General features: G+C 36.9%; 1 protein-coding gene across 2 annotated transcripts in view; it reads right to left on the reverse strand.

The window, feature by feature from the left end:
• INO80 (INO80 complex ATPase subunit) overlaps positions 1–16,907 on the reverse strand; it is a 61,439-nt gene that overhangs the window by 25,296 nt on the left and 19,236 nt on the right. For both annotated transcript variants that reach the window (XM_030274314.4, XM_072929969.1), the window contains exons 13-25: positions 16,585–16,665; positions 15,342–15,437; positions 12,683–12,742; positions 11,956–12,098; positions 10,794–10,878; positions 10,167–10,284; positions 9,687–9,772; positions 8,551–8,718; positions 7,970–8,103; positions 7,106–7,173; positions 5,928–6,021; positions 4,629–4,806; positions 1,162–1,302 (exon numbers count right to left, since the gene is read on the reverse strand). In XM_030274314.4, the coding sequence (XP_030130174.4) occupies positions 1,162–1,302; positions 4,629–4,806; positions 5,928–6,021; positions 7,106–7,173; positions 7,970–8,103; positions 8,551–8,718; positions 9,687–9,772; positions 10,167–10,284; positions 10,794–10,878; positions 11,956–12,098; positions 12,683–12,742; positions 15,342–15,437; positions 16,585–16,665 (1,452 nt within the window). The remainder of the gene's footprint in view (positions 1–1,161; positions 1,303–4,628; positions 4,807–5,927; positions 6,022–7,105; positions 7,174–7,969; positions 8,104–8,550; positions 8,719–9,686; positions 9,773–10,166; positions 10,285–10,793; positions 10,879–11,955; positions 12,099–12,682; positions 12,743–15,341; positions 15,438–16,584; positions 16,666–16,907) is intronic.

A 16,907-nucleotide genomic window follows, 5' to 3' on the forward strand; every position in this document is an offset into this window, starting at 1 on the left:
TCTACACTTTATCATTTTTATACACCAGCCAAACCAAAGCAAGTAACTTTTTTTACTAGAATAAATGTCAGATATTTCTTTTCGCCTTTCCCTTCATTTGTAGCCTTCTAAGCCTCTCTCCACCCTTTCTGCTGTAGGGGAGCAATTCAAAATATTCTTCATCTATTATGCAAATCTAGGTACAAAGAGGGACAAATCAAAGGAATTTGAAGGTGGTTTTCACAATTTACTCTAAGAATAATCTCTTGCTCTCCAGCAAGGCAGTACAATTTTAACAGGGAGGTGACACGTGACTTTGAGCAGTTCAGCTGGATTCCCAGCCCTAGAGCTGCTGACACGGATAAAATTCAGCTTGAGCAGCACCAGGTAGGTAATGAGCTTGCATTTGTGAGGTCTTGCTTGCCATCCACCCTTCTCTAGATGCAAAAGTATAATTGCACGTCATTTGATGAGGCCTACAGCAGTAACTTCAACAGCAACTAAAGAATATAACATCTGGATGGTCTGGTAATAAAATTGTATTTTGTCCAGTTTTGTCAAGACCCAACAACGTGGAATGCAATAGCCATAGACCTAATGAAGGTCTCTTGTGTCAGCCAGGAAACTTCAGCTGAATTAATTTCAAAATTCATTTAATAGATGATGGAGAACCCCATACAGTAGCACTAAATATCCAAAAGACATACAAAATGCCAACTTGACTAATCCTCATATACTGCAATTTGGTGTTTCCCCTCTCGAGCATGAGAGGAAACAAACACCCTTTTCAAAAAAGTATTGCTTCCCAGCTCTCTTTTGTTATCAGAGTTGACCAAACAATCACCTCATTCTGTGGTGATGACACCGAAATCTCCCCCTTGAATTATCAATTAATAATTTACTTTAATATCTCTTCTATAACTGCTTTAGGTATTAGGAGAGAAAGTTAAATCTTAGAACAGCCCCTGCTGGGTGCATCTTACAACTTTCCTTTTCCCCTCAGTACACATTACAGTCACTTCCCCTATGAAAAATCACTATTGAATACCATAGCAAAAGGATATCCTCACAACAGTTTTACCTAACCAAAAGAAAGTCATATATTGTGTTCCTAAGACACAATTGTACCAAGCTTTAAAACACAATAGAAAATACGTAATTTACAACTCAACTTGGACTTACCCGTGGACTGGCTATGCACAGGAAGGACGGCAGCTCAGTCACCTGGCAGCATCGTACACATGAGGTAGCTGTTCTCCTTCTATATATGACATGGTCTGAATAGCCAGTAACTGCTTTACAGTGGCTGCTGAACACCAGGTTCTGAAAACAAAATTAAAATTAAGAAGTTAATGTTTATGAAGACTCCTCTCAAATCTTGTATCCGCCCATGAGGAAGACAGACAAAGCACATTCCATGCGGGTTTTTTTTTTTAATAAGGAAAATTCCACACATCTTCTACAGTGACTATGTGAAGCATCTTTGTGTGAAGATTCAAATCCAGAAATATTTGCAATCAGAATAGATCATATCAGTACTTGTCTTGATGCTCAGTTGGATACAGAAACAAGTTTTCCTGCCTTTGAACCTCCTGAATTTAGCTTTTCTAATGAAGGCAGTACAGGAATATTCTAGTAGGTCTGATGCTCAGGGTGTTTTCTAGCTACTCATTTAACTATTCTGAGTTAAAATTAAATTTTGCAGAGAGAAAAAAAATTAAGATTACTTTAGGGTAATTGAAGTACCTAGGAGGAAACAAAGCTTCAAGAAGATACCCAAAATAAGAGAAAAATATTTGTACCTGGGAATTAATTTGCTTTGAGTGCTAGATTCCTGTGTACAAACTGTGAGCAGGTCACATAAGAAACATCCCTCTGAATTCTGACATATGCAGCTGTTAAGTATTCATGAATGGAGCAGTCACCAGATATAACAGGGACAGTGGAAACCCATCAGCTCCCCATCAATCACACACATGGAAAGACTGGGTAAAATTACAGAACTGAACACAGCCACAGCTCTGAAATGGCTCACATACTTAAGTACAACAAAGCCAAAAACCAAAGAGGAAGATTGTTAAAAGCCACAAATGTACAGCTAAGCACTCCAAAGTAAGTCTTGAAAGAGGGTCTCCTATATTGCAAATAGAGCTGTACATAAATATAGGTGATTGCTACCAACATCTTAAGCCCATTAACACTCCTACATTTTTTAACAGAAATAAAATTACAAAAGGAAAGGAGGGAAGGGTTCATGCAAACAGAGCAGATTTTATATTCATTTAATTGAATGCATACAAATTAATACATATCATGTGGAGGTGTTGAGCAGGGGCAATGAAGAGACTTCACACTCTCCAAGCAATTTCTGTATTTACATGATTAAACATATCTTTAGACATATGTTACTTCAATTTCAGAAATACCCATTAAAAATAAATGTGTTTCTTTTTCAACTGACTTATTTTCATGTTTTGTCTCTTACATCAGAAATGCTGATCTGAGCAGTTAAGAAAAGCATTTCCAGATTTTTACCATTTCCTCTTTCCTCACCCTCCTCATTCCCTACATGTTACTACCTTATGAAGCTCAAGGAGGAAGCCTTGGGGAATGTTACATTGAAAGCTTCTCCAATTTGTGATACGGAAAAAGTTAGTTCATTTCACACACAATAATGTGCAGTGCTAAATGACAGGCATGTAAAGGGCAGCTGCTTGATTTTCAACTCTTCTTTAGGTTTTGAACTCCCTAACCACCCTTTCTTTTTTTTTTTTTTTTTTTTTTTTTTTTAAGTTGTTCTAAACATAAGCTCTGCAAACAAAATTCTGTAAATATAGCTTCTTTTAAAGTGACTGCAGGTAGTAATTTGTCTAACAGGAAGGCTAGAAAACAGCTTCAAAGTATCTGTCATAACTGCAGGGCTATTCTTCCTTTAGATTTACTGGGGTTATCACAAATGCACTGTACTGCACACACCAATGAACTCTGCTGCTCAGCTGGTTTTTTCCTGTATTGAATGTATTAGTTGCAAGAGTCATTAGTTATACACAGTCAACAGCCCTGGGAATCCCTAGGACACAATTGCTGACATCCTCAAAAAATATAAATTTTTTGGAGAAACCAAATTAATGTTTAAATCTTGCTAAACTGTGGTATAGGTGGGTCTGTAGCCTATCCAAATGGTTTGCATTTAATCATTAATATTAAAATCCACACATGTATATTCCACATCTTACATTTAAAATCTACAATCTTAATCCATCTTCTGTCCTTCAGAAAATCTAATGATTTTCATTTTGATATTCATACAAACCAAACTAAAGGCTATGTAAGGACTTAAATAATCTTTCTACATATGTAAAAATGAATGCTACCTTCTCTAAGTGCACACAACTTCTGATACCGTCTTCTTTACTGCCACACTTATGGCACCACACAAATTCTCCTTAACCATACCAACAAGATGACAGAGCTACAATACAGTCTCAGAGACTGCACTCAGCACTGCAAGCACTCTAGAAAGAGCTGACTGTAATCTTAAAAAACTAACTGAAAGCAAATTCATATAGCATAGAGATTTTATCAAGCTAGACATGGAAACACAGACTATTGAAATACCAGCACAGCCAGAGTTAACAGGCACACATTCACTTGGCTGGCTCTTTGTTTGATAACTAGGAGGACTCATTTTGTTGGTTTTGCTGTTAACGCTGCAAAACATGACACCAAGTCCAAGGTTGGTTTCCTACTGCTTATGCGTCTTCAATTTCAACTTCCTCTACACAATATTCAATTGAATTCTGGCTATCTCCTTTCCCCTTCCAGACTCATGAGCAGAAGCAATATTCCCTAGAGAAATTTGGCACAATCTCACTGTTTCAGAAAAGATTTTTTTTTACTGCATATCTGCTAACTGCCCTAGATGTTTTCCTGACTCTACACTAGCACTTCTGTGAACTTATTTCCCAGTGAACTGAATCAATGGAGCCTTAATCTTACTCAGGAAATCAACTGCAATTTAGTAACAAAAACGAAAAATCTTCACACATATTGTAGGCCAAAGATTAACAAAAATGATCTTGCATTACACAATAATTTGAATATATCTGATCTACTAGACAGTAGCAGAGGTAAATTTCAGAGTAGAAATGCAGCACTGAAAATGCTTGTTCACCAACGAGCATTTGTTGGTGTGAGGCTGGTCTCTGTTTTTCCCAGCTGCTGCAAGAATGTATTGAATTGGACAAGAAAAGAGTAGTTTCAGCCAGAAAATGAGCATTTTGCATGTAAAAAACATTACAAAACTCTTAAACTTACATATAGAGTCTATCCCTTACAAATCATGAGTCTAGTTCTGTTGCTGCTGTATCTACTTTTGGTGCTCCAGTAATATTTTGAAGTCTTCTAAGTCAACTGATTTATTCATTATATGAAGTTTTGAAATGTAATGCCACATGTGAAGGAGATAGGGGTTAAACTATTTTTCTGTTCAGCACTCTAAAGTCTCTTAACTGTATCTAAAAAAGCAGACAGTATCATCATCCCATTATCAAGTCTGTTTTCCCTGTTTTGTAAGGACAGAATGGTTTTCACCATTTCTCACTCATGAGGATTTGCTACTGTCTCCAGATCACAGAAATTTTGCTTACCTGCAGCAAAGTGCAGCTGTGCAAGTTAGGGAAAGACAGTGGGAAATTTACATCAAGCAAGAAATCCCTGTTCCTCAGAAAACATGATCCCTGCTCTTTGTCCTCTTCAGTCTCCATCCAGGAGCGCATGTGATGGAGCCTGTAGGATGCTTTCAGAGACAGGAAAAGAGCTAACCATCTGAAAAAAACCACAGGAGATGCATTTATTCACTGCTTTGTGAAAGGAAGGCTTGAATGTATTTACAGCATAACTGTATCTGACAGAAATGGGGTTTTTGTCAGAATTATCAGGCTTACAGCATCCTGCCTTAAAGAAAATAATTTCTAATAGACATCTTCAAATTTTTCTGATTTAATTTTTTTCTAAGATGGCTTAACTGAATCTAAGTGATTATATCGGGATATACTTTGAAGCACTTAATCTAAAATGGTCAAGCCCCAGTTAGCCACTATGATTTAAAATTGCATTGACTTCTCTGTAAATTACATACAAATTATTCATAACAACATGCGTAATGAATTCAGAATTTATCATAAATACCATTGAGACACATCAAGAGAAATCTGAATTATGTTACTGAAGTGCAGTCAAGAAACAGTAATTCAAAATAATCAGAACAAGAAAATCATATTATACTTAAAAAGCCATATAGCAAAACATCTCTATTTAATAATAAAGACTTACTTCTAGTCTAAAATTTCTTACAGTCCCTATTAACATGACTCAGAGTCCTTTCAGACTACAACTACACTATAATTTAAAAGATCACCTCTCCTTTCAAGATAATACAGTTGATACTATAAACCCCCAGTTCAAAGCCTATGCCTCAGAATCACATTCTATATTAAAAACAAGATATGTGGAAAGTATGGCTCAGGGCTGAAGAACAACTACCACAGCACAAGCTTATTCCACGTGTGTTTAAAACAAACACTCAAGTGCAACTGGTAAGAACTGCACTGAACTGGCCTACCAAAGTCTGGATTTTGCACTTGATAACACCAGCAACCTGCAGCGTGACCCCAAGCAAACTCTCCTTTTGCCCTTTGACCATCCTGTGTATTTACAATGTCAACGCTTTGTAACACAGGGTTTCTTGTGACAGGGGCATAAAAACTGCATTGCATAATGGTGCCCCATGTCTGGAGGAACACTATCAAAGTTGTTCTAGTATTAGAAAATGATACAGACATAATAATATTAAGAGGCATAGAAAATGCAGGTTTAGAGAGGAATGACTGACTTTTCCTGTCATTTTCCTTTAATTACTAAAAGAGAAAAAAAAAAGTTGTCCTCACCTGGCTAAATGTCCCTGATTCATAAGGTTTGCCATTTCTGCTGGAGAGACATCAATAAACCGAAGGAAAGAAAAACAGCTTTCTTCATTGATGCCTAGGTCACAGAAATACTAAAGTTAGGCCAACACACTTCACAGACACTCCTAGCTGAAAACTAAATTTACTTAATCAATTCAGGATACACATTCTGTGGCACATGACAAATCTAGGTGAATAAACAGGAGAGCCCAATTTAACTTAGATCCTTTAGAAATACTGAAAATTCAATTTGAATCTCTGTTGCCAGACTTCACATTCCAATTCATTTTCCAGTGTGGTCAAGAGAAGGGCTCTTAACAAAAAAAGAGAAATACATTCTAGGTCTAGGACATTTGTTTCCGTTATTAAGAATCAATAGGCAGTGTGCTTATTTGCAAATTTGAACAAATATCTTCCAGACAACTGACCAGAACACGCATACTTCAGGATGCCTGTCTCATGCTCCCTCTCACCCAGGAAGTCAAATGGGTTAGAAGAAGCTGCAGGTATTGGTAGGGAAAAGCTTTGCAGGCCCACCCTGTGCACTGCATAGCCTCAACACCAGCTGAAGAGGTCCATGCTAATAGATTTCAGCACAGTAATGCAGCCAATATCCTTATTTTATACTTCTGAAGATTTTCCCATCTCAGTAGCTGAGTGATATAATTAGCTCTTGTAGAAAAAATACTCAATCATCTATAATAAATTGTATCTGTCAAAAACAGCAGCTTTTCTGGGGTTTTTGCACATTGATAGATTCTGGGTCACTTTCATCTCATCTAGTTTCAGCTGAAAGTAAGTTGGCAGTTTAAGATACAACAGAGAATGTTCTGAAATTTATCCAAGATTTCTTAGAATTGAATCTGTGAAAAATTCACTTTAGACTAAAAAGGCAGCACTAATCTCTTGACGCAAGTTAAAACAAGACAGCCTGAATTAAGATACTGCACTAGGATTAAGCAGTAACTAAATGACAGGTTATGCATAGATTCTTCCAGCTGCTTTCCATCCTTTCCTCTCTGAGCAAATGAAATGTATGTACAAACACTAACAAAATTCTAGTAAATTCTAATCAGATTATCTCAGAGAACGTCTTTCAGTCCTTCTCTCTGAAGAAGACGTATTAAAATCCAACTTGCTTCCCAAGACTGAAAACTTACCCTTCCTGTGGAAGAGAGACTGCTGGATGTGATCTGGTGCAAATGGTGAAAGTAAAACCCGTAACCACCTGAAAATTAAAGGAACAAAACCAAACAACATCACTAAGAAGGTGTTAACACATAACACGTTCAATCACACAATCAGCAGAAGATACAGAGTAGCCATTCACTTCTTCACTGTAAGTATTTAGAGCTCTGAATATCTGGAATTGCACAGCAGTAGAAGGAAATTGTCCTCAGTCTACATGCACTGCTGTTAATTTGACACTGAGACACAACATTGTTGTGCTAGAACTGCATTATATGTTCTAGAAAAGCTGATCTTGTCTTCATTTATGTCTCTCTCATCTCTTCCCTGAGCACTTCTTATAACTGTATGCAGACAAAATTAATCAAGAACTGCCATAGTTGGAGAAAATAGCAAACTGCACTTGGGCAGATTCTCCTCATCAAAGGTGAGCATTAAAAGTTGTCAAGACACTAGCAGATGCTCATGTTATACCATGTTGCAACAGACAGATACTGACAGCTTCCTTGCATGAGAAAACTCACTGAAGGGAAATCAGGTGGGGCTTTTTTCTTTGTTTCAAGGATCTTTTGAAAATTTTACTACACATCATCAGCAACAACTCTAAATTCCTCTTTCTGGCTTTCTTACTCAGTCAAAGGGATATTCTGTGATTAGGATTCCACCAAGAAAGGGCACCTATATGAGATGTTTAAGAGCTGAATGACTAAAAGGGAATGGACTACTCAGCCATCATTTAAGTACACCAGGTAAGAAAGCTAATTAGCATTTATAAAAATAAGTGTAAGTAATAATACTAAGTATGCTAAACTGGATAGGAAGTTGAATAGGCTTGCCTGTCCCGTGAGTGATTAAAGACCCTGATCTGTCCATGACGGTAGATGAACTTGGAAATCTGGTATGGCTTCAGGGAGATGTGAAATGGAGACCAAGTTTCTTGTCGCTCAAACAGCTCTGGGTGATTGCACACCTGTAAGACAGAGAGCATGTCAAAAGCTGGGAGGAATTAACTTAGTCTGATGCAGCATCTACATCCCAAATCACCCATGACCAATGATCACTAAAACTTTAGTACTGCTTAATTTAGCATGGTTATTTTGGTGTATCTGCTCACATTTCAATATGGCATCATACTTTTTGCTATTCATGTAACAGCTATTGCCTCTTCTTCCCAAGTGAATGGCTTCCTTCAAACAAACCAACCTTTGTAACTAAACCAGCTAGCAGATGCATGCACCATAAGGCTAAAGCTTTTCTTCATCAATGCTACACTGCATCCGAAACACACTGAATTGCATGCAAACTTGCTTGCCTATGCCAGATTTTTTTCCATATGGTGTTTTCTAAAAGCCATATCTTAGTTTTGTGCTAATCAATGATCATACATTTCAAAAATTATTATCTAAAATAGCCTTACCTTCCTAAACTGCATGACTAGATTCATGAGACTACTAGTGGTGGTCTGTGCTTGCTGAGTAGTACCCATTGATGACTGCAAGAGGTCATCAATAGAGATTTTGTTTTTCAGAGCTTGGTACAAGAGCTTCTGTCGACTTGTCTGCTGGCAGTACATAAGAATTTCAATCTGCAAAATGATAACGAGATTTAGTTATTTCTTTCTCTTAAATTAAGGTGATAACATCAGTGTACATAAAGCTGAAACACACCTTGAGGAAAATGCAACTTTCTCAAAAAATACATTTATAGGCAGTTGCATTCAGATCTGCATTTCAGGATCTAACCTGGAAAGGACTTAACTGATAGGTGTGTTTTGGAAGGCTTGTGTAATGATGTAGGAGACAGACTTTTAAAAGTATGTGAACACAACTAAGTAAGCAGATGGATTCTTAAGAAGCTGACATCAACCTGCAGCTGATCAGTTTAAAATCTGACTTCAATTCTATCAACCTATAGTTCCCCATTTAGAGCCATGCTAAGGAGTGTAAGGAGCTCATAGCAGTGACAGGTGCATCGCACAAGTGGGAAGTACACTGAAATTAATAAGCACAAATTAATCAGAACAAATCAGATGTCTCTCAGCCAATGTCTCTCAACATGGGGACTGTTGACCACAAGATAATCTAGTATTGCTAACATCCATATGAAATTAAGAGAATGGTAAGAGAGAAGAGCTTGATGCTGCCACTATGTATTTCTTTGTATAGGCAAGCAAAAAAAAAAAAAAATCCTAGACCCATGCCAAATCCTTCACAAGGGCAACTGGAAATATTTATCACCCAGTAATTGATGCATTGATCTCCTTCACCGCCATTAGGGATACTTCTATCAACTTAACCAGGACTGAAGATACTTCATTCTTAACTGGTAAAAAAATGTTTTCCCAAGAAAAATGTTTGTTAATTAGACATTCTTTAGTTATATTCACATCTAATGACACTGCTGGGATGTGGTGCAAGAGGGTGAAGGTCGAAGAGAAGTCTACAGTCAAATTTCAGGTATGCAGACTGACAAACAAGTTTGCAAAAACCGTATCAGAGAACAGAGCTATGACAATAGAGCTGTAATACCCATTCCAGAAATACTTCTTCTCACCTTATCTGACAGTTCATTTTCCACATCCTTCTTGATTCTTCTCAACATGAAAGGCTTCAGGATCATGTGCAAGCGGGATAGCTGGTCTGAAATAAAGGGAAGGGGAAAGAAAGAACAATTACTTCATCAAAAAAGAAAATTATATAGTGTTTATGACAAATTAAGTCCCTAACTGCTCAGCCATTTCCCCTCATGTGAGTTCTTACAGCATAGAGTTGGTATTTCTCTGTTGATTTTTCCTTCTTAAATGAGTGCTGTGCTACACTGGTTTTTTATTCATTACACATGCTATATTGCAGTCAGAAACAGAAGCTTCAACATAACTTATCAACAACAATCCAGTAATGTTCCAATCTCATCATACATTCTCTGCTTTAGATGCCACATCTCATAAAAATTTAGCCATTATTAGTTTGAAAAAGCATGAAAAGGCAAAAGATTCTTAATATAAAAATTATAGCAGTTACACACTGCACTCACTCTCATCAATAGCGGATTTGTTCTCCGCATGGCTCTCTATGTCCTTAGAAAACCACTCATTGAATTCTTCATGGGAATCAAACAGTGTTGGCATGATAAAATGCAGCAGGGCCCACAGCTAAAAGGAGAGGAGAAAACACCAGATTAGCAAAAGTCATCCTACTGTGGACAAGGTAATTGGGGACCCCAAAATCTTGCAGCTCTTTATAAGCAAAATCACTTCACTAGATCATGGGACATGGCAAAATGAAACAAAACTCCAGCTGCATTCCCTTCCTGCCTCCCCCCACAATGCCACAGATAACAACTTAACAGAACCCCATTAGAAAGCAGTGACACTGTCTAATTACTTCAGCCAACAAAAGGAAAAGTCACTAGAACTAGATTTAATCCTGTAATCTAAGTATTACTTCAAATATTTTTAGTTTTATTTAAATGTATAGCAAGTTTCCCTATTTTTCCCTCCCAGGGCTGATCCCATGTTTGTTTGCCAGTGGTTGCCAGCCACACTTGGTAGAAGTATGATACCACAACCACACAAATACAACAGATTTCTCAACTGTTTACATATACTTAGTATGCATTATTGTTACAAATAAAAATCCACTCTTTTGAGCTCCCACATACCTCAGCCATTGTGTTCTGGATTGGGGTCCCAGTCAACAACAATCTGTTTCGACACTGGAATTGTAGTAGGATCTTCCAACGAACACTGATGAATAAAAGCAAGAAAAATAATTTCTAGAGAAAACTGCAGAATGATATGAAACATAAGGTATTTTAAGGCAAATTGTTTCCCATGAGTTTCCCAAATGATCTTCGGAAGTCACTGGACAAAACTATTACAGCTGTTCCCCAGTCTTTCAAAAGACAACTACAGGAAAAAATAGCCGTTTTTCAATTTAAAAAATTTTAAATAGTTTAATTTATTTTATTTTTTTAAGTATCATTTTTACTCATTTTTAAAACAACTGCTTACTAATAAAACCTTATGATTGGAATAATTAACTTTCCAAAAGAAACAGGTACTTTGAATCAGAATGTCATGTATTTTTTACACTTTACAAGAGGAAGTGTATAGGCTACTGTGGCAGGAGTGCTGAGCTACACATTAAAATCCTCTTAGAGGGGTGGCTTCCCAAGAATGTTGAAGAGACAAACTTTGGTCAGAATGAGCCTGCACCTAATGCACTCCTTAACTTACTGTGTACAGTGGCAACTTGGACAAAGGTTATGGGAAAGCAATTACAGAAATAAAGTCAGACAAATCCATTACATGAAAACAAACAGAAAATTTTCTGGCATAGAGTCCCATGACACAGATTGGGCTTTATTGCAGCCAACAGTATTCATGGGGTTCTGACCTTCATTCATGTCTGGAAGTGCCACTGAATAAAGACTCAAAATAATGCATTTAATGGAGTCAATATAAGCAATATAAGCTAAAGAATACAGACCATTCACTAGGCAGAAATCTGTGAATAGTCAGGAGGGAAAGTGAAAAGCATTTTACACTGTTTTGTTTAACTGTCCTGTGGTCCATACAAGTTTCTGCTCTAAAGCTACTTTTTAATTACATTTTACATATTTGAAAAATTTAAATGCAAAAAACCTAATGGATCAATCCAGTGTCAGAGAGTTATATAGATATTTAACTAGGTTAGATACTTAAGGGGTCTCATGTGCGTTAATTTTAACTTCTACCAATTTATGTTCTATTGATACTTTCTTGATACTCCTCCAAGAGGCTGATCCAAAGAAAACATTTTGTTTCCAGTTAGTTTATTACCTGGAGCTACTTTTGAGTGCTTGTGCTTCATCCAGCACCATATACTGCCACTTCACCCGCTGGAAATACTTCACATCCTGCACTACCAGCTGGTAACTGGTAATTACCACGTGGAAAGGAGCATCCTGAGTATACAATGTCTTCTACAACGGCAAAAGGAGAAACAAATGTCCACATACTGTGAGTACATTGTCAGAGTTCACTGTAATTTCAGACTTCTGTATTACAAGCTTCTCATTACAACTGCAATCTCCACAGCTGACTAATTAATAAAATTATTATATCACAGTTACTCAACTAGTGGACCTGGACTTCAGACTTCTAGACGCTTCTTAACATGCAAGACAAGACCTGGGTACTGAACCCTACAAAATGCTCTTGTTAAATAGGGAACAATCTTGACAGAACTGCAAGGGTTCTGCATTGGGGTATCCTGAGCTAGGTTACTCAAACAGAATGAATAATCAGTCCTTGACACTGAAACTTGCTTTATTTACAGAGCTCTATCCTTCATCTGAACACCACACCACATTGAATTGCCCTGTATGGTACTGCTCTTCAGCACAAGAGAAGTCTTCCACCTCATTATCTTCATGAAAATGCTACTACAGGAATTAAGAAACTCTGCATCCACACATAAGTTTAGTTTGGTGACATGCAGCAATAGTTTCTGGTTTCTCTCTGCACAGAGAAAGACAGTCAAAGTACACATTCATGCTGGTATTACCTGACTCCAGAACTTTCTGATCACCTTTCTATCATGGGGATTTCCCCAATAAGGTAGCACCTGAAACAGTAAAAAAAAAATAGAAAGACATTATTTTCAAATAATAACACCAGCTCTGGAATTTTATAGTCTGTAGTCTACAAAATTACATACTTCATTCTCCAAAACAACAAAAAGGGAAATTATCTTTTTTATCATCAAGAAAAATCAGAAAACATTTAAAAATACTTTGAAAAAGAGCATTCCAAGTAAAGGTATCAAGAAACTTGGCCTGATCAAGCTATGCTGAGAATCTAAAAATGCCCATTAACATTTAGCACAAACCTTCTACTCAGGTTTTTCTAAAAATTAAAAATTATAGTTTGCTTATGGCAGAATGAGGTCTGCACTCAACTGCTATAGTTAAAGCTAGAGGACTAGAAGGCTTGTTGCCTGTTTAAAAACCGCCATGGTCCTGTTGGTTTTCTATTTCAGAACTGACCCAGAACTGACCCCAAAAACCTGAGATGAAGTTAAAATGTCTGGCCTGGATACATTTAATATAACAATTTTAAAAGCACACATTACTGCCAAAGAAAGCTGCTAAACTATCTACAGTTCAAAATTGCACAGGTCCTATTACTCAGACCTTTGCAGAGCATTGACTCCTGCCACTGGTAAATAACACTGTACTGCCATCTCCTGCCTGGTGGAAAGACTTACAGCCAGCTAAGACAGAGGTTTAGGAGGGAGGAAGAATACTGCTTTCGGAGGTGGGGAAAAGTCTTACAATTTCAACTGACAGGTTCCAAAAGCCTTTAATTGAATACTCTTCCTACTGTTCTGTTTGTAAAACAACCAGACTGATTGAAAAGTGATTTGTCTTTTAGCTTACATATTCTGCCATGGACATAAATTCACTGTGATTAACTACAAGCAGAACTGATTGCACACTTCTGTATGATTAGAGGAAGAAACAAAACTGGTTGAAAAAAAGATTGACTGCAGTTGTAAACATGTGACAGTAAGTTTAGAAAACTTCCTTTTAAAATGTGTTTTGCTCCATGGATGAGGTAAACATCAGCATGCAGTAAGATCAGCATGCCAAAGAACAGCTATACAATGATATAAACAGTTCGGTGTTTAAGTCAAAAAAGAGAAAACTATCTTTTCACAAGTGTCCTGACTGCCTTTTCCAAACATTTGCTTTATTTCATTACTGAGAAGGAGAAAGCATAAACAGCTGCTTGCCCATTATATACAATGAACTGATCAAAGGAAGTGAGAGAAAGCAGACAGAATGGCCAACAGCTCTCAAGCTTTTAAATCAAGAGCCCCTAGTATTTTGGCTATGAAAAGACATGAATGGATTATTTTCAGGTTGTGATGGCTTTTTTTTCTTTGGAGTACCTCTTCAATAACAGAAGTGTTTGTATTTCTTCATTAGTTTCTCTAAAGGCTCAGCAATGCCAATTTATTCCAAAATACAAGTCACTTGAATAATCCAGTATGAACCAACTTCTCCTCATACAGATACCTCAAACTAAACAACACCACAACCAATGTATAGTCTCATCAGGATCTCCAAAGCAAGCTATTTGGTAAAAGCTAAATCCTTTTATTTTGCCCTGCCCCAGATCAAAAAATCAAGTATCACTTATACTAATACATTCAAAGTTTTTTCCTCAAGCTTTTATAAATAGCCAAGACATTCAAACAATTAGCCTGATGTTACTGGTATACTGGTTACTCATAACTAGGTGTCTTCTACAGTTTTCTGTAAAAAGGAAAATCTGATCTTTCAAGAAAAAACAATCAAGACTTCTTTATATCAAAAGTTATTATGTTAACAACCCAAATACTTAAATTATGATCTGTTCCTCTTTGCAGATGTAAATGCAAGCTTCTGACACTTTTGTCTATGCTGAATTCTGAAATTACAGCACTGTTTTAGCAGTACACATTTCTTTTCAAATTTTCCTTTGCAACGCTCCAATGTTTTCCACTGGCGGACAGGTAAGCAGCTTGTTTTTCAGTAACTGATAGTTCCTTGCTTTCTAATTTACTGTTTACTATTTCTATTTACTATGTTTTCATATTCACACTATATCTGAAGAACTCAATTTGTTTTCTTTCAATCATTTTGTTCTTATCTATTTGTGCTTCACTTCTCTGCTTTTTCTTGATTATTAACTGTATGTCCATAGTTCTTCTATTTTTCTGTAATAACTGTATTTTGCTTACCTCTTACCTGTTCAGTGTTTGTTCACAAACAATCTTTATCTGACTCAAATTCCTATGAATGACTGAAAACACAGCTCTAACCCTGAAGACATTACATAAAATTTGGTATATAATTCTTGGTTCTGCTGCCAGACCCACATGTTAAAATGATACATCCACTTGCTGACCTACTACAGTTCTTTAATTAGAAGGTGTCTTTAAGTCAGTGCAAAATGAAAACCATGTGATTAAAGAAAGAATATTTTGAAGCCCTAAATAACTAAACACTCCAGAAAAAAAAAAAAACTAGGATGATGGAAAAAAATACCAGAATAGGTTCATTACAGAATTTCATATTCCAAGGTCAGTAAGCACCCAGATGTGACACAGAACTCAGGAGAACAAAATGGTTTGCTCTTGAGGAAACAGAAAGAACTTCCTTGGACATGCTTATTACCTTAAATTTAGGTACAAATCTGGCAAACTCCTGGTGCCAGTTGTTCAGAGTAGAGGCAGGTGAAATGATTAAAAAAGGTCCCCAGATGTTCTCTCTCTGGAAAACACACATAAAAAATTAAATTAAAAAAAATAATTGAAGGGAGGTGTTACAGAGATGGTTTGTATGGCTTTAATCTACTAAATGACAGTGGCTTACATGAGAGGGAACGGTATGGAAAATAGCAAAACTCTCCCAGCACAGCAGGGTGATACAAAATCAAACAGAGCAGATCTAATGTTTAACCAACTTATTTCATAACAGCAAAGTTGCTCCCAGAATAAACTCCTTTGTTTCTGAGAGTAGCCACCTGCATGTTACTAACATCCCCTGTCATTTTGATAAGGAAAAAAACGTCAGGTGGCATTGAAAAACTTTCCTCTGCCACATCACAAATTACAGTACGCTCTGGTGAATAACTGAGTTGATCAATTAATATATTAGCAGCTACCAGCTGGCCCTCAGAAGGGAGGGGCAGAAGAATAAAGTCTTGTGTAACCTTCCAAAAACCTCAAGGTGCAGTGTCACAGAAGACAAGCTTATCTTGTTATTTCTTCCATACAGATGAGCTCAAGAACCTTCAGCTCTGCACACCTTTACAGTATTTTGGCCATCAGTACCAGAAACAAAGAAATGCACATAATTGTCACTTGGTCACTAGTGCAGCTAATTTCGCTTCTCATATCACTTCATTGATTATCTCCTATTTAGGGCAAGTGACTGGATTGCAATCAAGACCTTCATTTTTTTTTTTAATAAATCTATCTATTTCTGCATTAAGAAATAAGGTCCTATTGCTAATTCTGTTTTGTTTATCTGCCCTGGCACAGAAGAATCACTATGCTGCCTAAAAAACCCCACTGGAATATGGAAATTAATGCTAATTGCCATAAAGCTCATAATCTGAGCACTTTGATCTGTAAAACTCAGTGAACCATCAAGTGTGCAACTTGTTCTCTCCTGAGGCTTTTACATTCAGTCCAAGTGAGCATTTTACTCTATGTATAAATGAAAACTCTATAATATAAATAAAAATTGACATACATACATATTTATAACTATTTCAATGGTTCCATCTGAAAATAATGTATAAAACACCCTTTAAGACATTTAAGCTTTATAATCCAAAATTCCTTTCCAACATGGGAAAAGTATGCATTTTCTATCACGCATACTACCCAGGAACAAGCTATAATCCACCTACCTCAGCCAGATGTGCAAGGAGAGCAATACTTTGTACTGTTTTACCCAGACCCATTTCATCTGCCAGGATTCCATTGATGCCCTGCAAAAGACCCATAAATGAACACCTTCGCTTTACTACTTTTTAAGCTACAAAGAACTAGGAGAACAGTTGCTACTGAATTGAGCGGAACAGCCCCACTTTAACACTGAAACTTTATCATCTCTTGCATCTGCTCCTGAGAGGTAATTGATCTCAACTGTATTTCATTTGTCTCTCAGTTGAACTCTTCCCCTAAGCCTCTCTGCACTTCATGATCCCATTGTGACCTGGGAACACTCACA

Source organism: Taeniopygia guttata, chromosome 5 (genome assembly GCF_048771995.1).
Source record: "Taeniopygia guttata chromosome 5, bTaeGut7.mat, whole genome shotgun sequence".
In the NCBI taxonomy this organism is placed as follows: domain Eukaryota; kingdom Metazoa; phylum Chordata; class Aves; order Passeriformes; family Estrildidae; genus Taeniopygia; species Taeniopygia guttata.